Here is an 11,897-nt window from a genome sequence, read left to right as displayed (position 1 = left end):
ATGGAGAGCCTGTGTGTTGGGAAATGCGTGTGCTGTGACAGTGACACAGCCGGGACACATTCAGCTGCGGCTCCGATCAGCCGGCACGATCCAGGAAGCCGGGTTTCCTCTGCAGTTTATTCGACAAGTGCTATAGCTTGGCGAACAAGAGGGAACCCAAACAAATTCGCTCAACTCTACTCAAAACCACTTTCAAGAAGTTTATTAACCCTTCAGGTGCTTCACAGGAATTAAAGCAATACAGAGAAAAAAATTGAAAATGTTACTTTTTTACTCCCCCCCCCCGCCCCCCCCACAAAAATGTTACTTTAGCCCCAAATTTTGCATTGTTACAAGGATAACAGTAGAGAGATGACCATTAAATTTGTTGTGCAATTTCTCCTGTGTACCCCGATACCCCATATGTGGTGGAAAACTACAGTTTGGGCGCACAGGAGAGCTCAGAAGTGTGGGAGCACCATTTAACATTTGGAAGGCAAAATTGGCTGATATCGATTGTGGACACCATGTCGCGTTTGCAGAGCCCCTGATGTGTCTAAACAGTGGAAACCCCAACAAGTGACCCCATTTTGGAAACTACACCCTTCAAGGAATTTATTTGGATATGTTGTGAGCACCTTCAACTTCCAGGTGCTTCACAAAAGTTTATACCATGGAGCCATAAAAGTAAAAAACAAACAAACAAATTTTCCCCACAAATATGGTGCTTTAGCCCAAAGTTTTTTATTTTCACAAGGGTAACAGAGCAAATTGGACACCAAATTTTGTTGTGCAATTTCTCCTGAGTACGACAATACTCCATATGTGGTGGAAAACTGTTTGGACACACTATTGAGGTAGAAGTGACATTTTGGAGCTCAGACTTTGATGGAATTATTTGCAGAACCCTTGAGGTGCCAAAACCGTACAAACCCACTACAAGTGACCCTGTATTAGAATTGGTCTAGTATTTTGGTATGTGAATCGTATAATGTGGTGGCGTATGTGAGTTGCGTAGAGTACATCAAACTAGCATATGTGAGTTATGTGGAGCGCATCAAGTTGTGCAATAAATTCTAGGAATTGAGAATTAAATTTAGCAGTCCATGGATGAGTGCTACACTTTGAAACAGTCTTTCGTGCACAGGCGAGGTTTATCTGGGCAGGTGGTTTTTCTTATCCCCCTTTTGTAGTACACCTTGCACTTTTATGACCTTCCTCTGTTTGCAGTTTGATGGACCTCACCGGAGAGGTGTTACACTGGTACGATACAAACACCTTCAGTTCCAAAAGTACTGGGGCCCGCTCCTTCCTGACTTCCAAATATTAGGGCCTTGATCAGTACCTGAAGGAATGTGCTGGTCTGGCCTGTACATCGTAATGGCACATAAGTGTTATACACAGGGCTGTTGAGTCGGTAAGCCAAACCACCGACTCAGACTCCTCAGTTTCCCTGACTTCCAACCCCAACTCCTCAGCACGGCCTCTCAACTGAGCATGTGCATAAAGTGCAGCAGATTCATCTCCACTAAAAGCTGAGATCAGGAACATAACAGACATTTAAAGGACATTTTATAACTTTACTAAGTTATTCTGAAAACATTTACAGCACATCCTGCACAGAACTACTGAATCGAATTTATTATATATTTTAGGAGTTGTGGTCCATCCGTTTTATACAGACTCCACCAAAATGGACACCTACTCCATGACTCCGACTCCACAGCCCTGGTTATACATTGTACAGATGGCAATGTGCACGGCCAGCTTCTTGTGACATGCTTTTGGTTTTCTGCATGGCACTGTAGGGCTGGAGGACTTGATCAGAGAGACCACCCGCCCATGTTCTTGTTGTACCCCAGTACACATTCTGGTTTGGGGACCTGTATATTGCTACCTTATACTGCAGTGGGGGTGATGCTATTACCATGTATTGTGGTCAAGAAAAGGACAACCCACTTGTCCATGAACTTGACCACCAGCATGTTGTCGCTACATTGGGCTTTGGAATTGCGGGAATTGCCTTTTGCCCCAGGGACTTGAACATATTATTCGAGCACACACAAGATACTCAGCTAACACCCGAGTATGCTCTGATAACACGTTATACGAGCACGTGCACTCATCACTAGTGATAACCCTGGTCCAGTAGTGGGTGCCCGAAATCCCATACAATTTTCCACTGCAGAGCTGTGTGTGATTATACTGGACACATCTGCAGGTTCCTCTCCGCTTCCATCTCACAGGCAGACAGGGCTGCAATATTGTTACAATACAGCTGAGCTCAGAGAGCTGCAAAAGAGGTTTCAAGAAGGCAAAGTTAATTTCTCCTGCTTTCTGTTAGTTACATTTCTTTATCGCCTCTCATTGGGGGACACAGGAACCATGGGTGTATGCTGCTGCCACTAGGAGGCTGACACTATGCAAATAAAAAAATTAGCTCCTCCTCTGCAGTGTACACCCCACCGACTGGCATTAAACTCTTCAGTTTAGCTTAGTGTCAGTAGGAGGTGGACACGGGTCTTTCATTAGACCATTATCTACCTCAATGTGCGTCGTTTCTTTTCAGGTTTTCTTCCAGAGGGATACAGGGTGAGCAGTCACACCTGTAGTCCCACAATACGGACTATGAGTACGGCGTGTACTGCCACCCCGTATCCTCATAGATCCCTCTCCAGGACCAAGATCCTAGCACAGAAGCGTGCTCAGAAGTCCGGTCCTGGCTCCGTCCCCCACCCACTCGCCTACCAGAGCCTGTCGGTCGGAGGAGACGAGGACGTCCATCACAGCTCCGTGGACGTCTCATTCCCCTCAGGTTAGTAACGGCGTGGGATGTTTAGGTGAGTATTTCCCCCTGGCGGGCTCTCCATTCCCCCGGGATCTTTTCTCCAGATGTCCCCCGGTCCTCCCTCATGGCGTTTGTTTGGGGGGATCCCAGGGACAGCCACGGGGGCTGTGGCTCATTTTCCTCCTGGGCTCTCCTTCATTGGCGGCCGCACAGCCACGGTGTCTCCCTTGTGGAGTCTCGGCCTGGCGGGCTGCCGCGCCGCTCCCCCTTGCGGTCTCGCTTCTCGGCGGCCGCGGTGTGTCCTGTGTCTGCACGGCGTCCTTGGCAGGGTGCCGTGCCGCTTGCTTTCTGCGGCGCTCCGACGCCGCCACTCTCCAGCGGCGCTCCGGCGCCGCTATTCTCAGGCGGCGCTCCGGCGCCGCGATTCTCTGGCGACGCTCCGGCGACGCGATTCTCCGGCGCCGCGATTTTCCGGCGGCGCCGGCCTCTAGTTTGGGTCCCGGCTTCTGCCGGGGCCTGCCTCTGGCGCCGCGGCCCCGCCGGTTCCGTTCGGACAGCCTTGGCGGACTGCCGCTCTTCTCGGACTCTGCGGCGCGCTGCTCCGGCGCCGCGGTTCCCTTCTCCGGCGGCGCCGGTCTCTAATTTAGGTCCCGGCTTACGCCGGGGCCTACTTCCGGTTTCTCGGCTCCCCACTTCCGGTTCTGCGGGCGGGCTTCTTTCCCGCCCGACATACTGCGCCCTGCCCACCGGCGCCTCTGCGTCTGGCTCCACCCCCTTCCTCGTGGGTCCCTCGGCCGGTGTGCACCGCTTCTCACAGCAGCAGCACTCGCATCTTCTGTGGCTCAGCATCGCAGAATCAGCACCTCAGGGAAGTTCTCCGCCGAGGACAAGTGGGACATCTTCCAGGACCGGGTCCGTGAGTAGCTGCACTGCAGACTGACACCCCCCTCTGCCCACTGTCCCCTAACCCACTGGCATCTTCAGGGTCCCTAAAAATGTCTACCTCTAAAGGGGGCCGCTCTCGTCCCCCTACCTCTTCATCTTCTGCCTTAGTCACGTACTTTGCATGTTCGTCCTGTAACAGCAAACTTCCCTCAGGTCAGTCCTCCCCGCTGTGTCAGTCCTGCAGCAACCCGATTGTTCCCACCGCCCAGGATCCCCCGGCTGTTCCGCCCGAGAGTGATCCCCCCATCCCAGGCTGGGCCGCTTCTCTGTCACAATCGGTGGCCGATTTAACACGGGTGTCTCAAACCCTGGTGTCCGCGCTGGATCGGTTACCCCTGCAGACCCCTGCAGTGGCCAGCGGGTCGCAGGAACCGCCGCCCGAGCCCTCCTTGATTAGCCACAAAAGGTCCAGACAGCAACGTCGGTCTGAGTCCTCTTCGCGTTCCATCTCGCCGCACGGCCCTCCCCCGCGGTTGGTGTCGCACCGTTCCTCCTCCCCTGAGTCAGGCGAGGCTTTATCTGATGCGCCCTCAGAGGAGATGTCGGAGTTGGATCCTAGCCAAATCGCCACCATGAGTGAGTCGGTCCAGAACCTCATTCGGGCTATAAACCAAACCTGCGGCATTAAGGATCCCTCTACGGAACCCGCAGATCAGGCGGTTTCGTTTAGACGGGCCAAACCACCTTCAAGATTTTTTGCCCCTCATCCTGAATTCGAGGAAATCCTGACCAGAGAGAGAGAGAATCCGACCAGACGTTTTCAGAGGGGAAAACGCCTGGGGGTGTTATATCCTTTTTCACCAGATCTTACCGCCAATTGGACGGTCTCTCCCTCGGTGGATCCACCTGTGTCCAGGCTGTCCACCAACACGGTGCTCCCACTGTCCGGCGGAGCGTCTCTGAAGGATTCTAACGACAGAGTTATAGAATCCTTCGCAAAATCTGCCTTCGAAGCGGCTTCAGCAGCGCTATGCCCGGCCTTTGCTTCCACTTGGGCCTCAAAATCCATCTCAAAATGGGCCAAGGATCTGCGGCGAGGTATCCTGGACGGGGCTCCTCCCGCGCAGTTAGCGGAACTTGCCAACCAGATTTCCCACGCTGGTGAATACCTGGTTTCCGCCTCCCTGGATGTCGCGTCTTGTGCGGCTCAGGCTTCCAGCAATGCCGTTGCCATTCGCCGGACCATTTGGCTCAAGGCCTGGCAGGCGGACTTGTCCTCCAAAAAGTCCCTCACTAGTCTGCCCTTCCAGGGCTCTCGTCTCTTTGGTTCCCAGCTGGACCAGATCATTAAGGACGCCACTGGGGGCACAAGTTCCCTTCTCCCCCAGGCTAAACCTCGTCGCCCTCCTCCTAGACGGCAGTTTCGCTCGTTCCGGCATTTTCGTCGCTTCGCTGCGTCAAACTCCTTTTCCCAGCAGCAACAGAGGCCACAGGCACGTCAAGAGAAGAAGGCGGTGTCCTTCAGGCCCACTCCGTCCTGGCGTCCTCGCTATTCCCAGGGTAGATCGTCCAGGCCCAGGACTGGAAGATCCACTTCCGCATGACTCTCGGCAAGACTCCAGCCCAACTCCCAGGTTGGGGGGCCGTCTTCTCCGTTTCAGGGACGTCTGGATTTCCGCAGTAGAGGATGCATGGGTCAGGGAAGTTGTGTCTTCGGGATACAAAATAGAGTTCGCCTCCCGACCCAGAGATCGTTTCTTCCAATCTCGTCCTCCAAAAGATCCCGCTTTGGTTCCGGGCTTCTTCGCAGCCATCGCTTCTCTGCTCAAATCCGGGGTAATCGTTCCCGTCCCAGAAAAGGAACGGTACACGGGTTTCTACTCGAACCTCTTTGTGGTACCGAAAAAAGACGGCAAGGTTCGTCCCATTCTGGACCTCAAATTGTTGAACAGGAGGGTTCGCCTGAGACACTTCAGGATGGAATCCCTTCGTTCAGTAATTGCTTCCATGGAGGCTCAGGAATTTCTATGCTCTATAGATATCCAGGACGCCTACCTACATGTTCCAATATTTCCCGGACATCACCGTTTCCTGCGCTTCGCAGTGCAACAAGATCATTTTCAGTTCGTCGCCCTGCCGTTCGGTCTCGCAACCGCGCCAAGGGTGTTCACGAAAATCATGGCGGCGCTGATGGCCATTTTGAGAGTCAGAGGCTTGGTTCTGTTTCCATACCTCGACGACATCCTCATCAAGGCTCCGTCCTTTGCTCAGGCCCACGAAAGCTTGTCCATTGTTCTCGACACCTTATCCCGTTTCGGATGGCTGGTCAACCGGAAGAAGTCCTGCCTTATTCCTTCTCAGCGCATCATCTTTCTGGGCATGCTCTTCGACACTCGTCTGTCCAGAGTCTTCCTTCCCAAGGACAAGAGATCCACCCTTTGTCGGGACATTCTCTTGCTCCAGGGTCCTCGGCCTCCCTCCCTCCGATCGGCCATGAAGGTTCTGGGGAGGATGGTAGCTACCTTGGAAGCGATTCCCTTCGCCCAATTCCATTCTCGACCCCTTCAGCAAGCCATTCTGTCTCAGTGGGACAGGTCGGTCTTCTCCCTGGATCGGCCGATCAGACTCTCCTTTCGGGTCAAGCGGTCTCTCAACTGGTGGCTGACGTCTCCTCTCATCTCCCAGGGCAGGTCCTTCCTTCCGGTTCACTGGCAGGTGGTGACAACGGATGCCAGCCTGATCGGCTGGGGTGCGGTTTTTCGCCACCTGACGGTTCAGGGCCGTTGGTCGCTGCAGGAGTCCGCGCTGCCGATCAACGTCCTCGAAATTCGGGCCATCTTTCTGTCCCTCCGCCATTGGGAAAGGATTCTCAGGGGCCTTCCAGTCCGGATCCAGACGGACAATGCCACGGCTGTGGCATATGTCAACCATCAGGGGGGGACTCGGAGCTCCTTGGCCCTTGCCGAGGTGTCCAAGATCCTCCTTTGGGCAGAGGCAACGGTTCCGGTGATATCCGCGGTGCATATCCCCGGCGTAGAAAACTGGGCCGCCGACTTCCTCAGCCGCGAGGGTCTCGCGGCGGGGGAATGGTCCCTGCATCCGGAGGTCTTCCATCAGATTTGTCTTCGATGGGGAACTCCGGATGTGGATCTCACGGCGTCTCGGATCAACAGGAAGGTTCCACAATTCGTCTCCAGGTCACGCGATCCTCTCGCAGTGGGCGTCGATGCTCTGGCCATTCCTTGGTCACAGTTCGAGATGCCCTATCTGTTCCCACCCCTTCCATTACTTCCCAAACTGTTGAAGAAGATCAAAGCGGAAGGGGTGCCGGTCATCCTGATCGCCCCGGATTGGCCCAGGAGAGCTTGGTTCGCGGAGCTCGTCAACCTTCTCGCGGACGCTCCCTGGTGCCTTCCAGACAGGCCCGATCTGCTGTCCCAGGGTCCGATCTGCCACCCGAATTCTCGGTCGCTCAGTTTAACGGCGTGGCTGTTGAGACCGCGGTTCTAAGAGCGTCCGGCCTTTCGGACCGCGTCATTCACACCATGATTCAGGCTCGGAAGCCTTCGTCTTCCAGGATCTACTACCGCACCTGGAAGGCCTACTTCCGTTGGTGCGAGTCCAACCGCGTGCCGCCTATGGTTTTTTCCCTGCCTTCTCTTTTGGCCTTCCTTCAGGCAGGACTGGATTCGGGCCTGGCTCTTAGTTCCCTGAAGGGTCAGGTCTCTGCGCTTTCCATCCTCTTTCAGAAGACCTTGGCCTCTCGGCCACAGGTTAAGACCTTCTTTCAGGGGGTAGCCCACGCCGTCCCGCCGTACAGGGCCCCTGTGGAGGCATGGGACCTAAACCTGGTACTGGACGTTTTGAAGGTTTCTCCCTTTGAACCTCTTAGGGAGATTCCTCTATCAGTTTTATCTTGGAAGGTGGCCTTTCTTGTGGCCATCACGTCCATTCGCCGCGTTTCCGAGCTGGCGGCACTGTCTTGCCGCCCTCCGTTTTTGGTCATTCACCAGGACAAGGTGGTCTTCCGACCTCCACCTTCTTTTCTTCCTAAGGTGGTTTCCACCTTCCACCTCAACGAGGACATCGTTCTACCTTCCTTTTGTCCAGCTCCGACTCATCCTCTGGAGCGATCGTTGAACAAGCTGGACCTAGTCAGGGCAGTGAGGATTTATCTGGATAGAACATCCTCTTTCCGGAAGACGGATTCATTTTTCGTCATTCCTGATGGCACGCGCAGAGGCCAGCCGGCTTCTAAAGCGACTATTGCTCGCTGGATCAGAACGGCAATTTTGGAGGCTTACCGGGTCAAGAACAGAGTGCCCCCTCCTGGGATTAAGGCTCACTCTACCCGGGCAGTCGGCGCCTCCTGGGCGGTGCACCACAGGGCTTCCGCCCTACAGCTTTGCAAAGCGGCAACTTGGTCTTCCATCCACACGTTCGCCAAATTTTACAAGGTCCATACCTACGCATCGGCGGACGCCAGCCTAGGCAGAAGGATCCTGCAGGCGGCAGTGGTGAGTCCTCTGACCTGATGGAAGTCTGTTTTTTCCCGCCCTTGGGACTGCTTTGGGACGTCCCATGGTTCCTGTGTCCCCCAATGAGAGGCGATAAAGAAAACAGGATTTTTGGTTGCTTACCGTAAAATCTGTTTCTTGAAGCCTCCATTGGGGGACACAGCACCCTCCCAATGTTTTTGTTATATGTTCTCTGACTGTTCTCACGTTTACAGTTCTCAAGTTTGTGGTTATGGTTTTTCAACCTTGTTCTTTCTCCTACTGCTTTCTCACTAACTGAAGAGTTTAATGCCAGTCGGTGGGGTGTACACTGCAGAGGAGGAGCTAATTTTTTTATTTGCATAGTGTCAGCCTCCTAGTGGCAGCAGCATACACCCATGGTTCCTGTGTCCCCCAATGGAGGCTTCAAGAAACAGATTTTACGGTAAGCAACCAAAAATCCTGTTTTCTCAAACTGGTAACTTGACTTCTTGTAAAATAAGCTCTGGGGGCAGAATTATCTTCCAGGCAGTGTCCTTCCCATATTACAATCTTTATTAAAGAAAAAAATATCAGAACTCTTTCAATTTACACAAATGCCTTCCAGGCTTTATACTAGTCTCAGACTTTCATCTCTACACAAAATACTTTTCCGTTGTCTGATTTTCATCACAAGCAGGATTACAATGAAATGTGACCTTTCTATGTACAGTTGGTAACCTGAGATCCATCATTCACAATAGGTGATGACCAGGCTCACCTCTCCACAACCTGCGCAATGACCTCTGCCCTGATGAGATGCCCAGAATATATATACATTTCAGTAGAGTCTGAGTCCGTCTATTGATCAGTTGCCCAACAAGAGGTGGGAGTCTTTGGGTACGTGCACACGTGGCGGATCCGCGGCAGTTTTCCATGCGGTGTACAGTACCATGTAAACCTATGGAAAACCAAATCCGCTGTGCCCATGCTGTGGAAAATTCAGCGCAGAAACGCAGCGGTTTATTTTCCGCAGCATGTCAATTCTTTGTGCGGATTTCGCAGCGTTTGACACCTGTTTCATTATAGGAATCCGCAGGCGAAATCTGCATGCGAAAAGCAGGTAATTTTACCTGCAGATTAGAATTAGGCTGAAAAATCTGCAGTGGAATTCGCAACGTGTCCACATTCCCTTAACATTAGGCCTAGTGACCAGTGTGAAAATGGAAAGTTATCATTCTCTTAAATTTGACTTGCATTTTTGACATTTGCACATTACTACTGGTGATTCTGTGTGAATTCTTAGAATTCTCAAAGGCCACTTAATTAAATGACATGACACAATGGTATTTTTTGCATTTATACACATCCAGTAAAGTGTGTGTGTGAAGGTCTTGTAAGTTAGCCCTTAATGAATGTGTACTAGCTACTATTAAAGGTTGTCTCTATGGATAGGCGAACATGCTCGGATAATGTGTTATTGAGCATGCTTGGGTGTTATCTAAGCATCTGGGCGTGCTCGCATATTATGTTCGAGTCCTTGCAGCTGCATGATTTGCGGCTGTTAGACACAACACATGTGGGAATTCCCTTACAAACAGGCCTCGGAAACCGCTTCTGTTGATGGACTGCAGTGGTGGTTGGTAATACAGGCGATGAGCTGTACACAATAAATTTGTAAATCCCTCTTATTGAGAAGAAGTAAATTACAAAGTTGTTCATTTCTAAAAGCCCTTTGCAGTTTCTTCCCACTTAACAAGGTGAGACCATCCCTTTTAATGGCTCTGATGGCCAGAAATGCTGATGTGTAGAAGAAGAGCTGTGCGGTAGCGCTTCTTCGTTTCCTTGTTGCATGTATATAAGGTTAAACTCTGCTTCTGTATCGTCCAGGAGCACTCAGTCCCTTGCGTCAGTACATGGCCCACGGGACCTACTGACATGGTCAAAATGTGCAGGTGGTACCAGGTTGAGGATATGTAGTTGGACATATCATGCAGTGAGGATAATTCCTGTCTTATTTGCTTTCCAGGGTACAAAGTCCTTTCGTTACTCGACGTGACAGGCAACGACCAAGAGACTGCTGACGTTTATATTCACAACACCTACATCAAGAAGTGGGACATTTGTGCTGGCAGTGCGATACTTAGTGCACTTGGCGGCCAAATGACCACTCTTAAAGGAGAAGAAATCATTTATACAGGATCAGATGGAAATGAAGGGGGGCTGCTAGCAAGCATCGGGATGGACCACCACGCCCTTGTTGATAAATTGTCTTAAAAAAAATGTCCTCCAAATAAACCTGCGTCTATACATCTTCACTCCACAGCACATGTATGTTTACGGACCTGGAACGACGTCTGTCACGGCACAGGCTCAGTGCGTTCTCATACATTCGATTCGAAAGACTTGATATCGAAGTATTTTCCTGCTGTATAAGTCAGAGCTGATGACGCTCGGAGGCCAAAATGGGCGCCCTTGGTGTGAGCGGCTGTTCTGGTTTAGTATGAACGATGAAGATTGGGATTACGCAGAGACTTTCTGGATTATATAGGGTGAAATTCAAATCTTCTTTTAAATACAAGAACATTACATTGTTTCCACTCCCGAATAGTGGTATTAATAAGCATTGTGCCTTTCTGCTTCACATCACACAACAAAATTATGTTGCTGTTTAATTTATGCAAACTTTATTTTGGGTGGGGACTGGATTTACTGGATCATAATCTCTGCGGTTCAGCTGATTTTAAGCATTATTAAGGTATGGTAACGGTACGACTTTCCTTCAGCTCGGAGCCTGCAGACGTCACAGAAACGCATTACAGATGTTTTAATCCTTGTGAAATGGGTTTGTGTGTGCTAACTATAATGACAGTCTATGATACTGTCAACATGTGAAATACTTTCTCATCCATCTTCCATTAGTTTTCTATGTCCTCTGTTCATGTTTCTGGCTGCCTTTTTATTTATGCTTTCTTTTTCCGATGCATATTACGTTGCATTGTATTCCTGCTGCCATGGATGGTGGAGATGAAATAAAATAAAAATGACATTTTGTGGGATGACTTGCACAGTGTAAACCTCATTTTCATCTACCATTCTCCGAACTGATTCATCTGAAAACCGTGGCTAGTAATCTGTATGAAAACACTAGATTCAGACTGCACCAATTTACCTGTCCGGACCAAGTAATACCAGAGGTGGGCCACGTTCACACTATCAGTATTTGTAATAAATATAGAAGTGGTGACGTGTTTCTATTATACTTTTCCTCTGATTGTTGCACTCCTGGTTTTGGATTACAAATACTGATGTAAAATACTGACGACCAAATACTCTGCGTGTGCACGTGGCCTAATGGAGATTCGCACCTCCTCTATGGATTACAAATTCTGATGTAAAATCCTGATTTGTGAACGGGGTCAAAGCCTTTGCATAGGTTCTCATAAGTATATGAAAATTCATTCAGCGTTGCATCCAGAAAAGTGGGATGATTATTATTTTTTTTTTCACTTGTCCTCCGTATGCAATTTGTTTATTTAACTCCTTCAAGACCTTGCCCTTTTGCGTTCTTGTTTTTGCTCCCCTCCTTCCCAGAGCCATAATTTTTTTATTTTTCCGTCAATATGGCCATGTGAGGGCTTGTTTTTTTTTTTTTGCAGGACGAGTTTTACTTTTGACTGATATCATTGGTTTTAGCACGTCGTGTACTAGAAAATGGGAAAAAAATTCCAAGTGCGGTGAAATTGCAAAAAAATGCAATCCCACACTTG

The 11,897-nt window shown here is 50.4% G+C and overlaps 1 protein-coding gene across 1 annotated transcript in view; it reads left to right on the top strand.

Moving 5' to 3' along the window:
* The window catches only part of BPNT2 (3'(2'), 5'-bisphosphate nucleotidase 2), a 29,593-nt gene extending 18,407 nt beyond the window's left edge, over positions 1 to 11,186 (top strand). Inside the window, exon 5 of the mRNA XM_069731375.1 lies at positions 10,157 to 11,186. Coding sequence (XP_069587476.1) covers positions 10,157 to 10,404 — 248 coding nt within the window. The 3' untranslated portion in view covers positions 10,405 to 11,186. The remainder of the gene's footprint in view (positions 1 to 10,156) is intronic.
* Positions 11,187 to 11,897: the final 711 nt, after the last annotated feature.

This window comes from Ranitomeya imitator, chromosome 6 (assembly GCF_032444005.1).
Source record: "Ranitomeya imitator isolate aRanImi1 chromosome 6, aRanImi1.pri, whole genome shotgun sequence".
NCBI lineage: Eukaryota > Metazoa > Chordata > Amphibia > Anura > Dendrobatidae > Ranitomeya > Ranitomeya imitator.
Note: the sequence above shows the minus strand (reverse complement) of the source record. Positions and strands in the feature narration are given on the sequence as shown.